Below are 25,653 nucleotides of genomic sequence, written 5' to 3'. Positions count from 1 at the left end.
TCTCTCTGCACTGAGCTGAGGGTGGGAATGCACTGAGCACAGGCCGGGGGGTGAAGGAGCAGGCTGGGGGTTGGGGTGCAGGGTCTGGCCAGGAGCTAGAATGAGGGAGGGGGCTCGGGGTTGGGGCAGGAGGTTTGGGTGTGGAGTGCTTACCTGGGCAGCTCCCATTTGGTGCGAGGGTGCACGTGGGAATGTGGGGAGGGAGGGGGGTGCAGGAGCTCCCGTTTGGTGCTCAGGGTGGGGGTGGGAATGTGGGGGGTGCAAGAGTCAGGGCAGAGGGCTGGGGGCATGTGAGGGGGGTGCTGGAGTCAGGGCTGGGGTCATGGGAGGATGCAGGGGTCAGGACAGGAGGCTGGGGTGTGTGTGGGGGGGTGCGGGGATTAGGGCAGAGGGCTGGGGGTATGTGAAGGGGGTGCAGAGGTCAGGGCAGAGGGCTGGGGGGGTGGTCTGGGGTAGTGGGGGTGCTCCCAGCCCCCTGCCCAGAATTGCTCACGGCAGGGGCCTGGAGGGGATATGCCCTGATTCCATCCCCCTTCCCCAAGACCCCATCCCCACCTTGTCTCCACCTCCTCCCTGGAGCAGCTAGTGGGCTGCAGCCCCGCTTCTCCCCCTCCCTGGCAAGGGCCATCAGCTAATCAGCGGCAGGGAGGGAGAGGAGGAGGGGCAGGACCCCAGCATGCTGGGGGAAGAGATGGGGGAGGTGGGAGCTCGCCTGCCCTGCAGCAGCAGCCAGCAGGACCAAGCTTCTTCACCCTGCCCCCACACGGAGGGGTGGGGGTGGAAAGGAGCGGGCCGGGGCGGGCAGGATTTTTAATGGCACGCTGCTGCCTGCCAGGGTCCCAGCCGCCGGCCTCGCTCAGCCCGTTGCTGGCCTGGGATCGGCAGCGGGCTGAGCGGGTCCAGCGGCTAGGACCCAGCAGACAGCAGCATTCCATTAAAAAAAAAAATCGGCTTGCGTGCCATCTTTGGCATGTGTGCCATAGGTTGCGGACCCCTGGTCTAGATAATACTTAGTCCTGCCATGAGTGCAGGGTCCTGGACGAGATGACCTCTTGAGGTCCCTTCCAGTCTTACACTTCTATGATTTAGGGAATCTGTTAAAACAAGAAGCCTCATGCTGCAGTTTAATGTCAATGTAATGCAAAATTTGCACTTTCTAAGCAAAAAAGGGCCTTTGTTTGGCACTATGGCAGGTTAATACGAAGAAGGAAAGGGCACATAGAAAAACCGCTTTTATCTCGCAACTGACTGGCTTGGTAGGTTACATGAGAGTTAAAGAAATGTTTCTTAGGTGAGCAAACAGGTGTCTGTGTGTGTAAATTCTGCAGCTACTTAAGGTCTCCTGTGGCAGGGCATTCACCTGTTGCTGCTCTCTCAGAGACTACACCTGGCCAATTGTACACCGAGAGGAAAAATATCTTCCTGACCCCCACAGGTTGACCTGCTGAAACCCTGCAGCATGAAATTTGATTATAATCTATCTTAATGCAGAGCTGCAAGTGTTATGCCCAAGCTGAAGGCAACGCAGGCAATCCTGGTGTTCTCAGGGCCCATGAAGGAAGGAATGAACTGGGCGATCCTTAGCTATGTTTGTCTACCTTTATTTTAGTAAAAATAGATTAATCATTTATTTCCATCACTTTATAATCCAAAGAAATAAAGCATCTAAAACACTTAGCATGCGCAATGTCAAAACTTTATGCTTTCATTCCTGAGCAACAATTTGAAATAAAACTCCCAGAATACTTTAAACCACACTAATTAGATTGTCTCCCCTCCAGCAGGTGCTCTTCATCAAAACTGAAATCAGACAAAAATTCTTCTTCTTCTTCAAGGTTCAGCTGCTCCAAGGACAAGTCATTGACCTGGAAAGAGAAATTAAGAGTGTATTTTCTACTCAGCACCATAGTTCAACCTTCTTTACCATTTCCTGGAAATGCAGAATGAACCATTGTATTTTAATCACATTTTAGGAAAACACTTCCCTGTCTTGAATCATGTCAGTGCAAAAACATTGGACTGGGAACCTGTCAACTATCGGCTCTCCCATTCTGGGTAGCTAGCATCTCTGCTAATTTCTCTGACTTACCAGCGCCACAAGCCAATGAAACAAAAGGAATCTCTCTCCTCCCAAGCTGCCCCTTTCAAGTTTATCATGAGTAGCTGGCTCACTGGTCTCAGTGGTTTGTGTGTTGAGAGTGAGGGCTTGTCTTCTCTATGGGGGAATTGATGCAGCCGGGTGTCGATTTAATGGGTCTAGTGAAGTCCCACTAAATTGACTGCAGAGCGCTCTCTGGTGGACCCCGGTATTCCACCTCCAAGAAGGGTAAAGGAAGACGAACAGAGAGTGGCTCCCATTGACACAGCGCAGTTAAGACACCAGGGTAAATTGACTTAAGCTATGTCGAATTCAGCTACGTTATTCACATAGAATCATAGAATATCAGGATTGGAAGGGACCTCAGGAGGTCATCTAGTCCAACTCCCTGCTCAAAGCAGGACCAATCCCCAATTAAATCATCCCAGCCAGGGCTTTGTCAAGCCTGACCTTAAAAACCTCTAAGGAAAGAGATTCCACCACCTCTCGAGGTAACCCATTTCAGTGCTTTACGACCCTCCTAGTAAAAACGGTTTTCCTAATATCCAACCTAAAGCTCCCCCACTGCAACTTGAGACCATTACTCCTTTCCTGTCATCTGCTACCATTGAGAACAGTCTAGAGCCATCCTCTTTGGAACCCCCTTTCAGGTAGTTGAAAGCAGCTATCAAATCCCCTCTCATTCTTCTCTTCTGAAGACTAAATAATCCCAGTTCCCTCAGCCTCTCCTCATAAGTCATGTGTTCCAGTCCCCTAATCAATTTTGTTGCCCTTCGCTGGATGCTTTCCAATTTTTTCACATCCTTCTTGTAGTGTGGGGCCCAAAACTGGACACAGTACTCCAGATGAGGCCTCACCAATGTCGAATAGAGGGGAACTATCACGTCCCTCGATCTGCTGGCAATGCCCCTACTTATACATCCCAAAATGCCATTGGCCTTCTTGGCAACAAGGGCACACTGTTGACTCATATCCAGCTTCTTGTCCACTGTAACCCCTAGGTCCTTTTCTGCAGAACAGCTGCCGAGCCATTCGGTCCCTAGTCTGTAGCAGTGCATGGGATTCTTCCGTCCTAAGTGCAGGACTCTGCACTTGTCCTTGTTGAACCTCATCAGATTTCTTTGGGCCCAATCCTCTAATTTGTCTAGGGCCCTCTGTATCCTATCCCTACCCTCCAGCGTATCTACCTCTCCTCCCAGTTTAGTGTCATTTGCAGACTTGCTGAGGGTGCAATCCACACCATCCTCCAGATCATTAACGAAGATATTGAACAAAACTGGCCCGAGGACCGACCCTTGGGGCACTCCGCTTGATACCGGCTGCCAACTTGACATGGAGCCATTGATCGCTACCCGTTGAGCCCAACAATCTAGCCAGCTTTCTATCCACCTTACAGTCCATTCATCCAGCCCATACTACTTTAACTTGCTGGCAAGAATACCGTGGGAAACCGTGTCAAAAGCTTTGCTAAAGTCAAGGAACAACACGTCCACTGCTTTCCCCTCATCCACAGAGCCAGTTATCTTGTCATAGAAGGCAATTAGATGAGTCAGGTATGACTTGCCCTTGGTGAATCCATGCTGACTGTTCCTGATCACTTTCCTCTCCTCTAAGTGCTCCAGAGTAGCTGGAGTAGTGTAACTTAGGTCGACTTACCCCGGTAGTGAAGACAAGCCCTGAGAGATGTTATTAGTTCAAATTCCACAAGCCACCAAGGGAGGAAGACAATTTTGTGGTTAAAGCACAGGACAGATCAGATTTAGGTTTTGTTTCTTTGCTTTACCACAAACTTCCCATTGACTATGAGTACACCAATTACTCTGGGTGCTTTGAAGCCCTTTGATATACTCAGACGGAAGGGGCAATGGAAAGGAAGATTTAAATGGAGAACAAAATAGCTCTACATAGCAGAAGATCCATATCTTTCTTTAACAAAAAGGATAAAAAATAACCTAAGGCAATTCCACAGCACTTCGCACTGTAAATATATTAGATCCAGAACTAAAACAAACCATGTTTGAATGTTGTAATTATGAAAACACTGCTTTGCCTACGTGCACCTTAAGAGGACTAATGCATCAGGAGGTTCACTGAGACATTTCCTCTACCCACACTGCTGGGGTGCTGCACAATGCCCAGATGTGCTGTGGGATGACTGTGTTGTCACAGATCCGGTGAATATCCCCAGCAAGTCCCACTGCTTTCAGATTAAGCAAGGCGACTATTCCTTATTCAAGCCTACATGTAAAGTTTGAATTTAAAAGTTCAGCTCTTTTTAAGTCCAGCATAAGAATTATGATTTTTTTTACATTGAAAAGATTTCCTTTTTATGATAACATAACTCACAATTAACAGCTTTCAACCCTCTACAAGTAATCACCTTTGAGCTTAGAGAACATAAGAACAGCCAGACTGCCTCAGACCAATGGTCCATCTAGCCTAGTATACGGTCTTCTGACAGTGGCTTGTGCCAGATGCTTCAGAGGGAATGAACAGAATGGGACAATTTTCCAGTGATCCATCCCCAGTGGTCCAGTCCCAGATTTGGCAGTTGGTGGTTTAGGGACACCCAGCACACAGGGTCGCATCCTTAACCATCTTGGCCAGTAGCCATTGAGGAACCTGAACTTACTTAATTCTTTTTTCAACCTAGTTATGCTTTTGGCTTTCACACATTCCCTGGCAATAAGTTCTACAGGTTGATGGTACGTTGCGTGAAGAAGAACTTCCTTATGTTTGTATTAAACTGGAAGCCTTCTAATTTCACAAGGTGACCACTAGGTCTTGCATTATGTGAAGGGGTAAATAACACGCCCCTAGTCACGTTCTTCACACCAGTCACGAATTTGTGCGCCTCTGTCTTATCCTCCCCCTCGTCACCTTTTCTCAACTGAACAGTCCCAGCCTTAATGTCTCGGGGTGCAGAAGCTGTTCCACCCCCTTAATCATGTTGTCGCCCTTGTGTGCACCGTTTCCAATATCTTTTGAGATGGGGTGACCAGAACTGCAAGCAGGACTCAAGTTTTAGGTGCACCATGGATTTATCTAGTTGTATGATGATATTTTCTATTATCGATCCCTTTCCTAATGGCTCCTAACATTGTTCGCTTTTCTGACAGCTGCTGCACATTGAGCAGATATTTCAGAGAACCATCCACAGGAGGCCAAGATCTATCCTGAGCTAACTTAGACCGCATCGTTCTCTAGGTGTAGTTAGAATTATTTTTTCTAATGTGCATCACTTTGCACTTAATCACTTTCATGTTGTCGCCCATTCACCCAGTTTACTGAGATCCCTTTGTTAACTCTTTGCTGTCAGCTTCAGAGCAAGTAGATGAAGTGCAACCCAAAGGAGAGGTTTATTTTAAAACCGCTCTAAAGACTCATTTGGAAGTGAAGTGCCTTTTCAACCTTAATGAGAGTGTTGCTCCCACACAATGCTACAGGAAGCGTGGGCCTTGGCTTTGTCATGAGTTATACTGCTGGGGCCATTACAGTGTGGCTGAGAACATGGTCTCTACACAGCATCCCTAGTGTCTCCTATGCTATTTAAAAAATACATAATTTTGCGTAATAATATCAAGAAAATAAAGTTTTAAAATCTCAGTATACTGAATAATTTCAGGAATTGAGCACTGCAACCATACTGTAGGACATGGTATGAAGAAATGCATTTTGAGGATCTACTAGATACATGATAAAGGGACTTGTAATGATTGCCGCTCATATCTGAGTATGACTAAAACTGGAAATCAGTTCCCACATGCCGGGTTTAGGAGACGTGCCCGGGCAAGTTGGTGTCTATGTTCCCTCCTAGTGTTGGCTGAGGTGGCACGACGCTATTCTCTTGCTCGTTCTGCTTCCTTCGTCGTGGAGTGCCGAGCTCGCCTGTCGTGGACCAGTGCAAGGCAAAACAGCCTCTATTTACCTGAATAAGTCCCTTCAGCTCCTCATCTGTTAGGGAGTCAATGGGATCCTCTTGGGCAGAGTTGTACTCAACAGCCACCTTACCATTCTCTGAAACAAGCATGCAACATGAGAATTAAGGAGGTGTTTTCTTACCACTCGATTTAGTGACCACAAAATGGTTCCATACTGTCTCAAGACTGAACTGAGCTTTATAACTGCCTGGAGAGCCAGGAGCATCAATCCCATGGGGACAGGCAGTTTAAAAAGTTCAGAGATGGAGCAGGTACTAATTTTATCTTCCCATTGTTGGCATGGGTTAGGCATGGGGGTTATAGCTCATTCGTTCCTTTAAGGAATGCAAATGCCTTTACTGTGCAAGATAAAACTGACCACAGTGATGCAAATAAAACCTAGTAACTGCCACATTGCATGCAGGGTAAGAGGAAGAGTCTGTGGGTGCTGCTCTGACATATGGATTGAGGATTAAGGACCCAATCTTGCTTCCATTAACATCAGTGGAAAGACTCCAGCTGACTTCAGTGGGAGCAGGATTAGGTTTTAAGGGATTAGACTTTTGTGGGGAGTCGGAGATATGGGAGATCTGAGAGCACTGCTAAGAAGAGAATCCAATGATTTATGAAGCTACTTCTCACGCCCCCCATTTGAGAACACACTTTGCACAACCTAGTCTGACAATGCCAGGCTGTGAAATTACTTTGTACACTCCGTACCCCATTCCTTCCGCTGGTCTAGAGCATCTGCTTTCCAGATCAGGCAGAAAAACAAAAGGCACTTAACTAGGCCAAGCAGAGACTGGAAAAGCAGAGGAGCCAGAATCTGTGGAAAGCAGGGTACAAACAAACAAGAAGATGCTATTTACCTGCCTCTGCACAAGTGTCAGGTCTGACAGCAGGAAATCCACCAGATATTTACACTTCAGACCTGGTCTATGAGTACAGCGGCTAGGAGTGTGAAAAAAGTCACTCCACAAAACCAACCATAACTATGTTGACAAAACCCTCAGTGTAGATGCAGTTATGTCAACAGAAGAGTGCTTCTGTCAGCTTAGCTAACATCGCTCGGGGAAGTGGTGTCACCGTGGCAGCAGAACTCCCTGTGTCAGCATACACTGCGTCTACACTAGGGAGCTATGCCGGCACAAGTTTTGTAGGATAGACATGGCCTAAATGACATTTTAAAAGTCTAAGCCAGTCGTGGGAATTTAGGCTCTGATTCAGCACAGCACTTAAGCACATATTTAAATTTCACTGATTTCATGGAACTTAAGCCCACGTTTAAGTGCTTTGCTTTATCAGGGCCCGAGAGTGGGAATCAATGTTTGCTGGAAAGATTGCTGCGTATTCCTCTGCTCATGAAAAATACTAAACACCAAATCTGCTCCATCAAAATCATCAGACTGGAAACCGACTTTGTTGCTTAAATGCAAAAAATAATAATTGATATTTAATGCAAGTTTTAGAGTTATTCATTTAAACAAAGTATTGACGGATCAGCACCTATGAGGCACCTATGTTCAGATGGTGGGCGTGTGTCCAGTTCAATAGTTAATCAAAAGTCAGGTCCAAATGCCCTTCCACAAACCCTCTTCCCTTCCATGCAACTTGTGACAGGCATAAGTTAAATGCTCATGGACAAAAGCACTCATCTTCAGGAATGTCCATGGAGGAGCTCCCAACACAGAGAGGGCCCTGCTCTGGCCCTAATGACAAACCTGGGAAGGAGGAGAGCACAGGCCACCTGAGTGATCTCAAAAGCCTCGCCACAGGTCACGCCAGGCTTTCTGTATCAGCACACAGACACTGGGCTGTCTCTCTGGGTTCCCTGTAGACGGTGCAGTTATTGTATGTGTTAAGAAAGGCCCAGGGTTAGGGAGCCTGGGACTCAGGAAACCTGGGTTGGATTCCCCGCTCTGCCACAGAGTACCTGCAACCTTGGGCAAGGCCCTTTGAGTAAAATTCTAAAGAGGGCCCAAGTGACTCAGCAGCCCAAGTCTGTCTGAAAATTTCACCCTTCAGCTACGTCTAGACTGTGAGCTAGGGGCGTGAGTCCCAGCTTGTGTAGACATACTGGGGCTAGCTCTCATCAAGCTGGCACAAGCATAAATAGCAGCGCAGCTCCGGTAGCACGTGCAACAGAAACACAGCGAGCATAAATCCGCCTGGAACTGCTGGGTGTACGTATTCACATGCTGCCGCGACCACTACCATGGCTACATTGCTAGTTATACTTGATGAGACCTACCATATGTTTACCTGAGCTCAGAATATCAGCCCTAGCTCTGAGTGTAGACCCAGGTACTATGATAATGGTAGCCATATAAGTATAATAGATAGCTAAGCTAAAACACATAGAATCATAGAATATTAGGGTTGGAAGAGACCTTAGGAGGTCATCTAGTCCAACCCCCTGCTCAAAGCAGGACCAACACCCACTAAATCACCCCAGCCAGGGCTTTGTCAAGCCGGGCCTTAAAAACCTCAAAGGATGGAGATTCCACCACCGCCCTAGGGAACCCATTCCCGTGCTTCACCACCCTCCTAGTGGGATAGTTTTTCCTAATATCCAACCTAGACCTCCCCCACTGCAATTTGAGACCGTTGCTCCTTGTTCTGTCATCTGCCACCAGTGAGAACAGCCTAGCTTCATCCTCTTTGGAACCCCCCTTCAGGTACATAAGAATGGCAATATTGTGTCAGACCAAAGGTTCATCCAGCCCAGTATCCTGTCTGCCAACAGTGGCCAATGCCAGGTTCACTCCCTCTGGGGCACCTAACAGGTAATGATCCAGTGATCTCTCTCCTGCCATCCAACTCCACCCTCTGACAAACAGAGGCTAGGGACACCATTCCTTACCCATCCTGGCTAATAGCCATGAATGGACTTAACCTCCATGAATTTATCCAGTTCTCTTTTAAACCCTGTTATAGTCCTAGCCTTCACAACCTCCTCAGGCAAGGAGTTCCACAGGTTGACTGTGCGCTGAGTGAAGAAGAATGTCCTTTTATTTGTTTTAAACCTGCTGCCCATTAATTTCATTTGGTGGCCCCTAGTTCTTATATTATGGGAACAAGTAAATAACTTTTCCTTATTCACTTTCTCCACACCACTCATGAGTTTATATACCTCTATCTTATCTCCCCTTAGTCTCCTCTTTTCCAAACTGAAAAGTCCTAGCCTCTTTAATCTCTCCTCATATGGGATCCGTTCCAAACCCCTAATCATTTTAGTTGCCCTTCTCTGAACCTTTTCTAATGCCAGTACATCTGTTTTGAGATGAGGAGACCACATCTGTATGCAGTATTCAAGATGTGAGTGTACCATGGATTTATAGGAGGGCAATAAGATATTCTCAGTCTTATTCTCTATCCCTTTTTTAATGATTCCTAACACCCTGTTCGCTTTTCTGACTGTTGCTGCATACTGTGTGGATGTCTTCGGAGAACTATCCACGATGACTCCAAGATCTCTTTCCTGATTAGTTGTAGCTAAATTAGCCCCCATCATATTGTACGTATAGTTGGGGTTATTTTTTCCAATGTGCATTACTTTACATTTATCCACATTACATTTCATTTGCCATTTTGTTGCCCAATCACTTAGTTTTGTGAGATCTTTTTTTATATAGAGGTAGTTGAAGGCTGCTATCAAATCCTCCTTCACTCTTCTCTTTGCAGACTAAATAAGCCCAGTTCCCTCAGCCTCTCCTCATACGTCATGTGCCCCACCCCTAATCATTTTCGTCATCCTCTGCTGGACTCTCTCCAATTTGTCCATATTCTTTCTGTAGTGGGGGCCCCAACACTGGATGCAATACTCCAGATGTGGCCTCAGCAGTGCCAAATAGAGGGGAATAATCACTTCCCTAGATCTGCTGGCAATGCTCCTACTAATGCAGCCCAGTATGCCGTTAGCCTTCTTGGCAACAAGGGCACACTGCTGACTCATATCCAGCTTCTCGTCCACTGTAATCCCCAGGTCCTTTTCTGCAGAACTGCCGCTTAGTCAGTCGGTCCCTAGCCTGTAGTGGTGCATGGGATTCTTCCATCCTAAGTGCAGGACTGTGCACTTGTCCTTGTTGAACCTCATCAGATTTCTTTTGGCCCAATCCTCCAATTTGTCTAGGTCCCTCTGAATCCTATCCCTACCTTCAGCATATCCACCTCTTCCCACAGATTAGTGTCACCCGTGAACTTGCTGAGGGTGCAATCCATCCCATCATCCAGATCATTAATGAAGATGTTGAACAAAACTGGCCCCAGGACCGACCCCTGGGGAACTCCGCTTGATACCGGCTGCCAACTAGACACCGAGCTGTTGATCACTATCCACTGAGCCCGTTGATCTAGCCAACTTTCTATCCATCTTATAGTCCATTCATCCAGCCCATACTACTTTAACTTGCTGGCAAGAATACTGTGGGAGACCGTATGAAAAGCTTTGCTAAAGTCAAGGTATATCACGTCCACCGCTTTCCCCATATCCACAGAGCCAGTGGATATAGAAGGCAATTAGATTAGTCAGGCATGACTTGCCCTTGGTGAAACCATGTTGACTGTTCCTGATCACCTTCCTCTCCTCCAAGTGCTTCAAAATGGATTCCTTGAGGACCTGTTCCATGATTTTTCTGGGGACTGAGGTGAGGCTGTAGTAGGGCTGACGATTAATTGCAGTTAACTCATGTGATTAACTCAAAAAAATTAATCGCCTTTTAAAAAGTTAATCTTCATTAATCGCCGTTTTAATCGCACTGTTAAACAATAGAATACCAACTGAAATTTATTAAAAATTTTTGGATTTTTTCTACATTTTAAAATATATTGATTTCAATTACAACACAAATAATAATGTAAAGTGAGCATTGTACACTTTGTATTTTTTTTATTACAAATATTTGCACTGTAAAATGATAAAGAAATATTTATTTGAGCATAAGCTTTCTTGAGCTACAGCTCACTTCATTGGATGCATTCAGTGGAAAATACAGTGGGGAGATTTATATACACAGAGAACATGAAACAATGGGTGTTATCATACACACGGTAAGGAGAGTGATCACTTAAGATGAGCTAGTACCAGCGGGGGGGGGAGGGGAACCTTTTGCAGTGATAATCAAGGTGGGCCATTTCCAGTAGTTGACAAGAACGTCTGAGGAATGGTGGGGGGAATATAAGTACTGTAGTGTGATCTCTTTACCTTGAAAGTCCAACTTACAAATGTAGATTTTTTTTTGTGTTACATAACCGCACTCAAAAACAAAACAATGTAAAACTTTAGAGCCTCCAAGCCTCCATTCAGCTCTACTTCTTGTTCAGTCACACTAAGAGAAACATGTTTGTTTACATTTACAGGAGATAATGTTGCCCACTTCTTATTTACAATGTCACCTGAAAGTGAGAACAGGCATTCCCATGGTATTTTTGTAGCCGGCATTGCAAGGTATTCCAGAGGACATGCTTCTATGCTGATGATGTTAGGTAAAAAAAAAAAAAAAAAAGTGTTAATTAAATTAGTTGCTGAACTCTTTGGGAGAGAATTTTATGTCCCCTACTCTGTTTTACCCGCATGCTGCCATATATTTCGTCTTATAGCAGTCTCGGATGATGACCTAGCACGTTGTTCGTTTTAAGAACACTTTCACTGCAGATTTGACACAGCATAAAGAAGATACCAATGTGAGATTTCAAAAGATAGCTACAGCACTTGACCCAAGGTTAAGAATCTGAAGTGCCTTCCAAAATCTGAGAGGGAGAAGATGTGGAGCATGCTTTCAGAAGTCTTAAAAGAGCAGCACTCTGATGTAGAAACTACAGAACCCGAACCACCAAAAAAGAAAACCAACGTTTTACTGGTGGCATCTGACTCAGATAATGAAAATGAACGTGTCAGTCCTCTCTGCTTTGGATTGTTATTGAGCAGAACCGGTCATCAGCATGAATGCCCCTTGGAATGATGATTTAAGCATCAAGGGACATATAAATCTTCAGCACATCTGGCACGTAAATAACTTGCGACGCCGGCTACAACAGTGCCGTGCGAACACCTGTTCTCGCTTTCAGGTGACACTGTAAACAAGAAATGGGCAGCATTATGTCCTGCACGTGTAAACAAACTTGTTTGTCTGAGTGATTGGCTGACACGAAGTAGGACTGAGCGGACTTATAGGCTCTAAAGTTTTACATTGTTTTGTTTTTGAATGCAGTTGTTTTTTGTACATAATTCTGTTTGTAAGTTCAACTTTCATGATAAAGAGATTGCACTACAATACTTGTATTAGGTGAATTGAAAAATGGTATTTCTTTTGTTTTTAACAGTGCAAATATTTGTAATCAAAAATATCTACAAAGTGAGTACTGTACACTTTGTATTCTGTGCTGTAATTGAAATCAATATATTTGAAAATGTAGAAAACACGCAAAATATTTAAATAAATGGTATTCTATTATTGTTTAAATCGCGCGATCAATATTTTTAAATAGCGCGATTAATCTTTTTAATTGCTTGACAGTCCTAGTCTGTACTTCCCCGGATTCTCCTTCTTCCCTTTCTTAAAGATGGGCACTACATTAGCCTTTTTCCAATTGTCCGGGACCGCCCCCGATTACCATGAGTTTTCAAAGATAATGGCCAATGGCTCTGCAATCACATCCACCAACTCCCTCAGCACTCTTGGATGCAAAGCATCTGGCCCCATGGATTGTGCATGTCTAGTTTTTCTAAATAGTCCTTAACCTCTTCTTTCACCACTGAAGGTTGCTCACCTCCTCCCCATACTGTGCTGCCCAGTGCAGCAGTCTGGGAGCTGACCTTGCCTATGAAGGCCAAGACAAAAAAAGCACTGAGTACTTCAGCTTTTTCCATCTGTCACTAGGTTGCCCCTCCCACCTCCCCCCACCCCCAGCATTCAGTAAGGGGCCCACACTTTCCCTGATCATCTTCTTGTTGCTAACATACCTGTAGAATCCTTTCTTGTTACCCCTCACATCCCTTGCTAGCTGCAACTCCAATTGCGCTTTGGTCTTCCTGATTACACCCCTGCATGCTCGAGCAATATTTTTATACTCCTCCCTAGACATCTGTCCAAGTTTCCACTGCTTGTAAGCTTCCTTTTTCTGTTTAAGCTCACCGAAGATTTCTCTGTTAAGCCAAGCTGGTTGCCTGCCACATTTGCTATTCTTTCTGCACATCGAGATGGTTTGTTCCTGTGCCCTCAATAAGGCTTCTTTAAAATACAGCCAGCTCTCCTGGACTCCTTTCCCCCTCATATTAGCCTCCCAGGACATCCTGCCCATCAGTTCCCTGGGGGAGTCAAAGTCTGCTTTTCTGAAGTCCAGGGTCTGTATTCTGCTGCTCTCCTTTCTTCCCTGTGTCAGGATCCTGAACTCGACCATCTCATGGTCACTGCTGCCCAGGTTGCCACCCACTTCTACTTCCCCTACCAATTTTTCCCTGTTCGTGAGCAGCCGGTCAAGAAGAGAGAAGGTGTCCACAATTCCTATGTAGGCTAGGAGCCAGGTTCTGTAACTACAACTCTAAAGCTCAAGGGGGAGAGAGCGCCCCAGTTAACAGGTACAACACCGAGCAAAACAGTTACAAAACACACAACTCACCACACTGCAGGCCAGAGATGGCAGAAGGCTAGCCAGTAGTCAAAAATCATGTGTATCGGTGTGGCTGGGTTACCGTTGCTTTTGGAGCCTTAGCTTCTTCAACTCTTGGATTTTTGTTCCAATTACAACCTTAATATAGTATTAATGCAGGGTTTGCACTTGAAAGTTTCCAGGTTTTCAGACATTTGGGGGTTTCAGCTATCTATAGACCAAAAATATCTAATTTTTCCTTTACAATATGCCAAGTATATTTTCCTTCCACTCAGCGAACTCAAATGGCTGACTTATTTGTTGCAAACTTTGCACACACACACAAATTTAACTTTGAGCCAAGACCAAACAAGGAAAATTTCAACCCTAAGCAACACTTTTGAGAAAATATATTTATAATAGTTCATATTCACTATCATGAAACCTACAACACAGCTATTCTCAGACCAAACCCCCAGATATTTATAATCAATGTATAAAAATGCCTTACCTAAAACTATGAGAAGTATCTTCTGAAATGCAGCCGACAGAGCTTTCTCAACTGCAAGTTTCTGAACATTTCCTGTTTTCATGACAAACTCAAGGGGATCTAAACCCAAAAAGGTGTTATTTTCAAAGATTACATTTGAAAGCATGATGGTCATACAGTACTAGCAAGAGCTTATTGCACAGTTAAATCCCTTCTGATAAGCAGACGCTCACCCAGTAACTCATATTACTCTGGTAGGAAGACTGTTTATTGCAGCACTTTTAAAATTATTTATAACATGGTAGTGCCGTGAAACCTCAATCCTGATCAGGGCCCTATGGCATTAGGCACCGTACAGACATATAGTGGCACACCATTCCTTCCCCAAAGAGTTTACATCTAACGCCCATAGCAGCCAACCTGACAGCGTGGAGTCCTGCTGCCAGCTAGCATGTGTGATGCAGACACTCTGTCCACTAAGAACTGGATGAGTATCAAACCCATTTCACATAATTAAGGCTACGATTATGTAGAGAAATCTCTGCATTAAGCATCTTCACATACATTTCATATGACTTTGTATTATGCCTCTATTTTCACACAACTTTGTATAAGATCCTTATATAGAAAACTTTGTATTGAGCCTTGGAATAATGTTAAAAAAAAAATGTTCTTTTTGCTAGGAGTAGAATAAGATTTCCTCCCCCTCCGCCCTTTTAATCAATTGTCCTGTTGAATGAACAAGGTGTGAATGAGTAAGGCGTGGAAGGCAAGCACCTCCAGAGGAGAGCAGATGGAAGCCAGACCCAAGAACAATAAAACTCGTCAAGTGTTTTCACTAAAGAAGAGCAGACATACAGACCTTGGGGGTTAGAAGCAATCACCTTCTTTTGAAAACACCCTCTTTGAACAGCATTGGGACACAACCCAGAAGGTAGCAGCACAAAGGACCAACTGACACAGACACAGAGATTTGCATGAGAGGGAAGTTGCTATAAATCGGAGGAGTCTTGCAGAGGACCCTGGGTCTTGTCTTGTCAACATGGGAACATCAATCCGGATCGGCAGAAGCCCGGCTCCACCCCTCCCCCATCTAACTCACCTGGCCAGTGAAATTAAGGGGAGCAACCAGTTGGTAACAACAAGACGGCGTGTGCGTGCGTGCGTGCGAGAGTGCAGGAGTGTAATATATGATACAGTGTTGATTGATACACGGACTACCAATGAATGTGGCGCTTTGCCTTATTCCTCCTGAAAAGACCCTTTGCAGTACTTTAAGTACAACAATTATGTCACGGAGGTCACAGAATCCGTGACTTCCATTGACCTCTGTGACATTTTCTGCCCCAGGGCCGGAGTTCCCAGCCAGCCCCGCCTTTGCAGCTCCCAGCTCCCACGCCGGTCGAGGGGACCCCCCCACAGCTGCCCAGCCCCGGTGGGTGGACTCCAAGCAGCCAGCCCCGAAAGCCGGGGGACCCCAGAGTTCCCTGCACTGCAGTGGTGGGGGACCCAGGAGCCCCAGCAGCAGTGGGTGCTGAACCTGTCTACCCCTTTTGTCAGGGATATTCGTAGTGAAAGTCAGGGACAGGTCACGGATTCTGTGAATTTCTATTGCCCATGACCTGCCCCTGACTTTCACTAAAAGTATCCGTGACAAAAACTTAGCCTTACACATAATGCATCCGAGAAAAGTGCCTGTGATGGAGCGCAAATGAGCACTAAAGAAAGATGTGAAAGGAAAGGAGACGAGAGAGAGAGAGAGAGAGAGAGAGATACACAAAACGGAGGAGAGGAAAGGAGAGAACAGTGGTGGTCCTGTAGCTTTGGTACTCCACAACGTTTGTTACCAACACCTCGCTGAACAAGCTGGTAGTCCACAGGCCCCCCCTGCAGAAAGTCCAACAGCAGTGAACATTCTCGTGCCTTTGAGCGTCCAGCAGCATGGAAGCGATCAACACTAACAATCACAAAGTTACCAACGTACCTCGGCCATTTTCTACACATGCCTCAGCAACGCCAAGTCCTCTGGTGTAGATCCCATGGTGGGGCAGCGTTACTTCCACAACGCACAGGTATTTCAGGCACCTCCTCTCTGGCAAGCCTCCCAGCTCCTCATTCTCCAGGTCAAACCCAGAAATATTCTGCAGCTGTTGGGATTTGCATTTTCAAACCATCACAGAAGGATTTTGACATAGCTTTTACTGTGCATTTCTCAATACTTAGACAATAAATGTTGGCACTGACTAGGAGATCGGCAACAGGAACCTTTGTGGCTGAGAAAAGATACTTCAGATACATGGAAGGGAGCTGCTGCATGTGGGGCTCAAGAGTGGTTTCCTTTGGAAGTGGTGCTAAAACCGGTGTTTTAGTATCCACGTGACAGTGCAACTGGTTGAAGAGTTGGAGATAGCAGTGAGAGAGGGGAGCCAGAGAGATGGCATGGGGTCCATTCAGGGAGCTAGTTTTATCTGTGTACGAGAGGATGTCTGTTAGGTGAGACCTGGTGAGGGCAGGGATGGTAGGAAAAAGAGATGAATAGATTTTTATGACCAGAAGGGATGGCTGCGATATAAACACTGAGCCCAATAACTATGGTGAAGCCATAGCAGGAGTGTCCAATCTTTCTACCCCGAGGGCCATGCATTTTATTTCAAGAAGCTCCAGCAGCCACCACCCTCTCTGATAATCAGGCTTGCAATTCTCCAAGTTGTCTTTGACCGCTTGTGTCACACGCAGGGTATTGCCAAATCTTGGCTCTTCTCTCTTCCCCACAGTTTGAAGATCTGGTACTTCCATGTCTGGCCCCAGCGCTAGGATAAGCTTCTGTGCTCATTACCTCGCTCAGTACAGCAACTCCTTCTGGCCAGTCTACCCAATAGCCAGGTAATTCTCTGACATTTTGTCCAAAACACAGCTGCTAAGGCTCTCTTCACTGCCCGATCAGACCAAATCACTCCCCCATTTCAAATCCCTCCATCAGCTCCCCAGATCAGGAATAAGGGACCAGGAGGGAACAAAAGAATACAAGAAGGGCTTCTTACCATAATGATACGGTTTGACCAGCCATTGAAGCCAAGGTAGTAATTGGCTAATTCCTTACACTTGTAACTCCTCAGAGCAAGGACTTGCTGCTTAAAGGTCTTCTGTCTGGTGCAAATGCAAACCTGCCCAGAGGAGAAAAGCCCTACATGGATTAGGTGAGACTGGCTTTGCAGGCAGGGAGCTGTAAGTATTCCCTAGCACTGCTCTCCCTGTTCCATATGACCAGGCCCTTAGTGCTCCAGGGTCCCACTGAGGAACCAGCATTGATAGCTCTGGGAGGACAAGGGTGATGGTACCCCACTCCCCGTCCTCCTCAGAGGCAGCAGTGGTTCTGGGAGGTGGCAAATGCAGTCTTGCCACCCCTGGTTGTGAGACATGATGCCCCACCCCATGGAAGCAGTGGTTAGAGGAGGGAGCGGTCGGATGTTAGTGTAACAGACGCCCCTGAGCATTCCAGCAGCTACCCCTCGAGAGAGCGGAAATAAAGGGAATGATTTACTGCTGGATCTGTGTGGGGGTCCAGCAAGACCCTAACGTGCCATTGAGATTCAGGGCTTCACGGACTGGGAGCCCCACCCTCAAATGGAGAAGACTCGACAGCTACTTGTGTTTCCCTACGCCAGCACCACCCTAGGCTCTAAGGCAGACATCTCAGGTCCCCAGCCTAGGTCCCTTCCCCGTTCTTCCCGACAGAGACCGTACTAACCACGTGAAGGAGTCCTGACTTGGAATTAGGTAACAGTCTGTTGTGTGTTCTGCTCTTTATACATATGAAGGAACCACATGGCCATCGCGGGGGGCCAAAGAACCATGTTTACTAACTATACACAACATGCAACACCTAGTTACATATACACACTACTGCTCTGTGTGGTGTCTAAACTACAGAACATACTGAGTGCCACTAGAGGGTTCAAAACTATTTAAAGGGATACCCTGCAGTTGCCAGTTTTGGTTGGACATCTGCCTGGAGGTTCCATTACATGACATAATCTCTAATTAAAGATTAATCCAGGATACCACCCTATTCCTAGACACCTCTCTGCCAATAACTGGAAGTTACACCTTGTTTTAATTCACTTACCTTTAAGGGAGATTTCTGAAATAATCTTTGCCTGTGGCATGCGCGCTGGGCTCTGCTGGCATCTCTAGCTGAATAGAACTTGACCAGAGCATAATACCCAGGCCCCGCAACTGCAGCATTTCTGTGAACTCGAACTGAATACAGCAACCCAAACTCAGAAAATGCTGAAAACAGGGAATGCTGAGGAAAAAAGAGGAAAACGAAGATCAGTGCTAAGGAGATAGAGCAGCAGCCAAGAAGCACTGTGAACAGGGACTATGCACAACCTTGATTATTAATTAGGGAGTATTTTTCCGACAATCAGTTTCTTCCTCTAACAATAATAAACTGCTTGAGTAATTAACATGGGTAAAATATAACTTGAGTGTTTGGTTTGGACAGATATTGTCTCTGACTCTTTACACAGGACTACAGGAACTGCCAGGCTGGATCAGACCCAACATCCATCCAGTGCAGGAGTGGTCAACAAATTTTTGGTGGCCTCAGAGTGCAGCCACCAATTCTTGCTGGTGGCCGCTCTGACAATTTTTCATAAAATACTAAATTAACTTTAGGAAAAACCAATAAATATGCACAGCTGCATGTCCAGATCCTTGTATTTTTTTTTTGCAGACTCAATAATACAAATTATGTGCAGTTGTTTCTATTCTTTTCTGGACCTAAACAGACTAGAAACACAAGTAAGGTGCTTTGCATGTTCTTGTCTTTTTTGTTGTTTTTTCTTTCGCTTTTTTTGCCCCCCTCCCCCCCGTCTTTTTTTTCCTTTTTCTTTTTTTTAAGACTTGCTGGCTGGTAAGTTGCTGCTGGGAAAAGTGATACTTGTATGCTAATATCACTTTTCCCAGCCACCCAGCTAGCTACTAGGGCTACGGCTACGCTACAGATCGTACAGCGGCAGAGCTGTACGGCTGAAGCTGCACTGCTGTAAGGTCTCCCGGTGGCATAATTAAACCACCCCCAATGAGCGGCGGTAGCTACGTTGGCAGGAGCTGAAGCCACCGCTGTGCGGCTCGGGGACAAAGCCAGAAGCCCTGAGCCCGGAGACAGACCCCAGAACCTGGAGATGGAGGCTGAAGCCCTGTGGCTGGAGCCTGACCCCCACCACCCCTAGGAAGATGGGGAAACTCACTGGCTACTTGCTCCTCCAGTGTTTGTCTCCTCAGAGGGGACAAGGCTCAACCCCTGCTGGAGACTGTGGCCACAAGAGATCCCCATTTATTCATCCAAGGATCACATTAGCACTGGGAGTTGGTGTTCAGTTGATTATCCACCATGGCCCCCAGATCTGTATCACAGTCCCTGCTTCCCAGGTTAGAGCCCCCCATCCTGTAAGCATGGCCTACAGGCTTTGTTTCTATAGGTATATATTTACATTGTGCCCAGCTTACCAAGTGATCCAGATCACTCTGTATCAGTGACCTGTTCTTGTCATTATTTACCTCTCCCCCGATTTTTGTGTCATCTGCAAACTTTTATCAATGAGGATTTTGTTTCTTCTTCTTGATAATAATGTTAAATAGCTGAGAACTATTCCCTGCAGGACTCCACTATAAACATACCTGATCAATGATGATTCCCCATTTATAATTACATTGAGACTTATCAGTTAGACAGTTTTTAATCTATTTGGAGTGTTGTGACATTCTATACCTTGGGGGAGCATCCTGTAACCCCCATATTCCTCATTTTTATATAATCGTTATCTTACATATAAAGCATACCTTGTAAGGTATCAGGGAAAGGTTATGACCTGCTGAAAGTCTCTTCTCTATCCACACATGCATATCATTAATGCATATGAAGTCATGAGAAATGTGTTGTATGGTCGTCACTAAAACATGATATAAGTTGGGGAATCAGCCAGATATTATCTCCCCAGAGGCAACAGCAAGGAAAATAACCAACATCTGGGCGGGGCTTCAAACAACCCATCAACAACCATTGCACAGCAAGGGAGCTACAAGTCAGCGACTCAGCTGCACAAGGCCACACCAGGGGAATTACTCAACACTGCCTGGAGACCGAGGGCTAGTCTACACTGGCAGCGCTTTAACATGCCTTGTGTGGTCGCGGCGCAGCAGTGGGAGAGAGTTCTAAAAAACCACCTCCAAGAGGGGCATAGCTCCCAGCGCCGCGAGTGCAGCTCCCAGTGCTGGTGCACTGTCTTCACAGCGCTGAAACTTGCTGCGCTCAGGGGGAGTGTTTTTTCACACCCCTGAGAGAGACAGCTGCAGCGCTGTAAATTGGCAGTACAGACAAGCCTTGAGCAATGCCCCCAGACATGCCTGGACTTGTGTTTTCCAAGCACGTGGACCGAGGGTATAAAACAGATAGAGTGGACACATACTGGAGAGTTCTCCTGCCCCCACCTACACTGCAAGCAACTGAGGCCTTGTCTACACTGCCACTTTCTAGCTGGGAGTGGGGCTCCACATGCGGTTGTGCTGAGTGATCACAGCACCTGAAGGGGTTTGCCGCTGGTCACTAGCAAGGCATTGTGAGAGACAGCCCAGGCTGGAGAGAGTTAAGGGGGCACAGCAGTCCCACAGTTCCAGGCTGCACCCTGGGGATCCTGTCACAAGTGTTTTATGTTAAAAAATAGAATGATATAAAATTATCAGGTTTCAGAGTAGCAGCCGTGTTAATCTGTATTCGCAAAAAGAACAGGAGGACTTGTGGCACCTTAGAGACTAACCAATTTATTTGAGCATAAGCTTTCGTGAGCTACAGCTCACTTCATCGGGGCCAGGGATGAGGGGTTTGGGGTGTAGGAGGGAGCTCTAGGCTGCATCCGATGAAGTGAGCTGTAAGTCACGAAAGCTTACGCTCAAATAAATTGGTTAGTTCTAAGGTGCCACAAGTCCTCCTGTTCTTTTTATAAAATTATCAAAATGCACTATGCCTCCAAGTCAAATGCCTTCAACCAAATTTTGTCAACCAAACTTGTAATCTCATTTAAAAAAAAAAAAGTGTTATCAAGTTTAGTATGACAGTATCTATTTTCCAGAAACCCACGTTGATTGGTATTAATCCTATTACCCTCCATTAATTCTTTATTAATCAAATCCCATATCAGCCTCTCCATTATCTTGCCCGGGATCAGTTTCAGATTGACAAGCCTATAATTATCCAGGTCTTCCCATTTAACCGTTACAAATATTAGTGCAACATTAGCTTTCTTCCAGTCTTCTGGAATTTCCCCAGTGTCTCAAGACTATTGAAAATCAACATTAACTGTCCATCAGGTCATCAGCCAGATTTAAAAAAGGCAAAACCAACACACTCTTGGAACAAGTTATATGGACTTATTTAAAAATGTCGAACTTTAGTGGCTGCTGTTTAATACCCTCCTGAGATACAAGTAGAATGGGAAGAGTATTATCATATGACATGACGCCATCATCTGTTCCCCCCCGCACATAGAACAGAACTATTTATCTAATATTTCTGCTTTTTCTGTATTACTATTGAGAATTCTACTATTGCCATCTAGTCATGGCCTAATACCATTATTAAGATTCTTTTTGTTTCTAATATACTTAAAAATATTCCTCCTTAGTGTCCTGAACTCTGCTGGTTGTAGATTTCTCGTTCTGTCCCCTTTGCTCCCCTACTAATTTTCTACAACTCCTGGTATATCATAGAATCATAGAATATCAGGGTTGGAAGGGACCCCAGAAGGTCATCTAGTCCAACCCCCTGCTCGAAGCAGGACCAATTCCCAGTTAAATCATCCCAGCCAGGGCTTTGTCAAGCCTGACCTTAAAAACCTCTAAGGAAGGAGATTCTACCACCTCCCTAGGTAACGCATTCCAGTGTTTCACCACCCTCTTAGTGAAAAAGTTTTTCCTAATATCCAACCTAAACCTCCCCCACTGCAACTTGAGACCATTACTCCTCGTTCTGTCATCTGCTACCATTGAGAACAGTCTAGAACCATCCTCTTTGGAACCCCCTTTCAGGTCGTTGAAAGCAGCTATCAAATCCCCCCTCATTCTTCTCTTCTGCAGGCTAAACAATCCCAGCTCCCTCAGCCTCTCCTCATAACTCATGTGTTCTAGACCCCTAATCATTTTTGTTGCCCTTCGCTGGACTCTCTCCAATTTATCCACATCCTTCTTGTATGATGATTCATATTCATTACTATCAACCTCCCTTTTCTTCCATTTATATATAATAGCTGCCTTTACTTCCCCTCTAAACCAAAACCAATTATGTCCTACTTCCTTGATTGTGGCTTTTAGGGCAGGTAGTAAAGCATTCTTAAAGAATTCAATTCCCAATTATCATTCACATTTTTCTGATTAAATTCTTCCTCCCAGATGATCTGGCTCATAACTGTTTTCAGCTTTGTGAAAATGGCCCATTTAAAGCGCCTTATCTGGCCTTCATTCTGTTTGCACAATACAAATGTGGTCAAGTCACATTTGATCACTTGTACCTAAGTTACTATTAATTTTTAGTTCTGTGATTAATTCCTGTGTGTCATGACGAGGTCTAATGTATTCTCTTGCATCACGTACAACAACACTTTTTGATTTAGGAAATTGTCACCTATAACATTGAGAGACCAGTGTAAAACTAGGGTTGCCACGTGTTCGATTTTCAACCGGAATGCCTAGTCGAGAAGGGAATCTGGTGGCTCTGGCCAGCACTGCTGACCAGGCTGTTAAAAGTCTGGTCGGAGGCTTAGCAGGGCTAAGGCAGGCTCCCTGCCTGCCATAGCTCCCATAAGCAGCAGCAGCAGGTGCCCCCTCCAACTCCTAGGCGTAGGGGCAGCCAAGGGGCTCCACACGATGCCCGCACCCCAAGCGCCAGCTCCGCGGATCCCACTGGCCAGGAACCGTGGCCAATGAGAGCTGTGGGGGTGGCACCTGAGGACAGGGCAGTGCACAGAACCACCTGGCCATGCCTCCATGTAGGAGCTGGAGGGGGAACATGCCACTGCTTCTGGGAGTTGCCTGAGATAAGCACCTCCCGAAGCCTGCACTCCCCCTCCCAACCCCTCAGTCCCAGCCCAGAGCATTCTCCTATGCCCCAAACCCCTAATACCCAGCCCCACCCCAGGGCCTGCACCCCCAGTCAGAGCCCTCACCCCCACCATCCCAACCCCCTGCCCCAGCCTTGATACCCCCCCACCCCCCCTGTACCCCTCATTTCTGGCCCGCCCCCAGAATCTGCACTCCCAGCTGGAGCCCTCGTTCCTCCCCCTGCATCCCAACCTCCTGCCCAAGCCCAGAGACCCCCCCCACCCTGAACCCCTCATTTCTGCAACCACTAGCCCAGAGCCCATACCCCCCCTCACACATCCTCAACCCCCTGCCCCAGCCCTGATCCCCCTCCTACCCCCTGAACCCCTCCTCCCTGGCCCACCCCAGAGCTCGGACCCCAGCCAGAGCCCTCACCCCCACCCTACCCCCCTGCCTCAGCCAGAGCCCGCAACAGCCCCCCCACAACCCAACCCCCTGCCCCAGCCCTGATCCCCCTCCTACCCCCCAAACCCCACCTAGAGCCCCCTCCTACCCCCCGAACCCCTCATCCCTGGCTCCCCACCAGAGCTCGGACCCCAGCCAGAGCCCTCACCCCCTCCCTACCCCCCTGCCTCAGCCAGAGCCCGCAACAGCCCCCCCACAACCCAACCCCCTGCCCCAGCCCTGATCCCCCTCCTACCCCCCGAACCCCACCTAGAGCCCCCTCCTACCCCCCGAACCCCTCATCCCTGGCTCCCCACCAGAGCTCGGACCCCAGCCAGAGCCCTCACCCCCTCCCTACCCCCCTGCCTCAGCCAGAGCCCGCAACAGCCCCCCCACAACCCAACCCCCTGCCCCAGCCCTGATCCCCCTCCTACCCCCCGAACCCCACCTAGAGCCCCCTCCTACCCCCCGAACCCCTCATCCCCGGCCCACCCCAGAGCTCGCACCCCCACCCCTGCCCCAGCCCCGATCCCCCCTGGCCTTAGCGACTCCAGCAGTGACCGGGGGGGGGCCCACGGCCAGTCGGGCGCACGGAGCGGGATTCCCCTGGGTCCAGCGGGCCGGGCCGGGCCGGGCCTCACCTCCGCCCCCTCCTCCAGCCCCCAGACCAGCAGGGCCTGGCCGCTCTCCGCAGGCACCCGGAAGCCCAGCACCTCGGGGCCGCCCGCCAGCGCCATGCGGGCCGCCAGCAGCACCCGCGGCGCGGCCCGGCCCGCCCCGCCCCCGCCCGGCCTAAGCCCCGCCCCACCCTCGACCCCGCCTGGCCCCGCCCCGCCCCGCCCTCGACCCCGCTTGGCCCCGCCCCCTCCCGGCCTAAGCCCCGCCCCACCCTCGACCCCGCCTGGCCCCGCCCCCGCCCGGCCTAAGCCCCGCCCCCAACCCCACCTGGCCCCCGCCCCACCCTCGACCCCGCCTGGCCCCGCCCCCTCCCGGCCTAAGCCCCGCCCCACCCTCGACCCCGCCTGGCCCCGCCCCCGCCCGGCCTAAGCCCCGCCCCACCCTCGACCCCGCCTGGCCCCGCCCCGCCCCGCCCTCGACCCCGCTTGGCCCCGCCCCCTCCCGGCCTAAGCCCCGCCCCACCCTCGACCCCGCCTGGCCCCGCCCCCGCCCGGCCTAAGCCCCGCCCCCAACCCCACCTGGCCCCGCCCCACCCTCGACCCCGCCTGGCCCCGCCCCCTCCCGGCCTAAGCCCCGCCCCACCCTCGACCCCGCCTGGCCCCGCCCCCGCCCGGCCTAAGCCCCGCCCCCAACCCCACCTGGCCCTGCCCGGCCCGGGCTAAGCCCCGCCTCCTGCCCCCCGACCCCAACCCCACCTGGCCCCGCCCCCCCACCCCATCCCACCCTCGACCCCCCCCCCTGGCCCCGCCCAGCCTAAGCCCCGCCTCCTGCCCCACCTCCGCCTGCCCGACCCCTCCAACCCCCACCTGGCCCCGCTCAGCCTCCTCCCCAGCCTGGTCCTGCCTTGGCTGCCTCTTGCCTCCCAGGCCCGGGAAGCTGCGAGCCCCCTTCCTCGCCCCCCGGCAGGGCCAGTGCACCCCAGGCGCGGCGCACCCCTCGGAGGGCCGTGGCGTTTCACGCTGGGGGCGGGAGGGCGCCGGGGGGAACAGGGCCCTGAGCGCAAGAGCTGTAACTGGCAGAAAGGGGTGGATGCGAGGGGCCTCTCGATGGCCTGTCTCAGGAACGGCCCCGGGCTGCCCTGGCCTCCGCCCGCCCTCCGCTGCCCTCCACATGCCCAGGCCCGTGGTCCTCACTGCCCTCGGCCCAGCTTGGTGGAGAACGGGCTGCCAGGCCCCTCCATCAATGGCAACGTGAGCGTGGTGGTGGTGGGAGAACCAACTCGTGGGAGCGGGGTCCTGGCTGCCGTCCCGCGGGCTGTGGTTCCTCAGACATCCCCTCTGCAAGAAGCCAGAGGACAAGCGCACCGAGCAATGAGACGCTGCGGCACAACGCGGGGCTTC

General features: G+C 48.6%; 1 protein-coding gene and 1 long non-coding RNA gene across 3 annotated transcripts in view; one reads left to right on the top strand and one right to left on the bottom strand.

The window, feature by feature from the left end:
* The window catches only part of LOC311513592, a 72,918-nt gene extending 54,181 nt beyond the window's left edge, over positions 1 to 18,737 (top strand). The window contains exons 4-5 of one of the 2 annotated variants that reach the window (XR_014709753.1): positions 16,870 to 16,978; positions 18,628 to 18,737. This is a non-coding gene — a long non-coding RNA (uncharacterized lncRNA). Of the gene's footprint in view, positions 1 to 14,840; positions 16,073 to 16,869; positions 16,979 to 18,627 lie in introns of those variants that run through there. The other variant, XR_014709754.1, reaches the window with a different exon arrangement.
* On the bottom strand, positions 1,679 to 24,411 carry RDM1 (RAD52 motif containing 1). The gene is made up of 7 exons (XM_084615514.1): positions 24,277 to 24,411; positions 18,222 to 18,401; positions 17,137 to 17,259; positions 16,080 to 16,242; positions 14,117 to 14,215; positions 6,027 to 6,115; positions 1,679 to 1,865 (listed from the first exon to the last, which is right to left on the bottom strand). Exons 1-7 carry the CDS (start codon positions 24,370 to 24,372, stop codon positions 1,758 to 1,760), a joined length of 858 nt encoding a protein of 285 aa, XP_084471640.1. The 5' UTR covers positions 24,373 to 24,411; the 3' UTR covers positions 1,679 to 1,757.
* Positions 24,412 to 25,653: the final 1,242 nt, after the last annotated feature.

This window comes from Lepidochelys olivacea (assembly GCF_965140295.1).
Source record: "Lepidochelys olivacea isolate rLepOli2 genome assembly, chromosome: 27".
In the NCBI taxonomy this organism is placed as follows: domain Eukaryota; kingdom Metazoa; phylum Chordata; order Testudines; family Cheloniidae; genus Lepidochelys; species Lepidochelys olivacea.
Note: the sequence above shows the minus strand (reverse complement) of the source record. Positions and strands in the feature narration are given on the sequence as shown.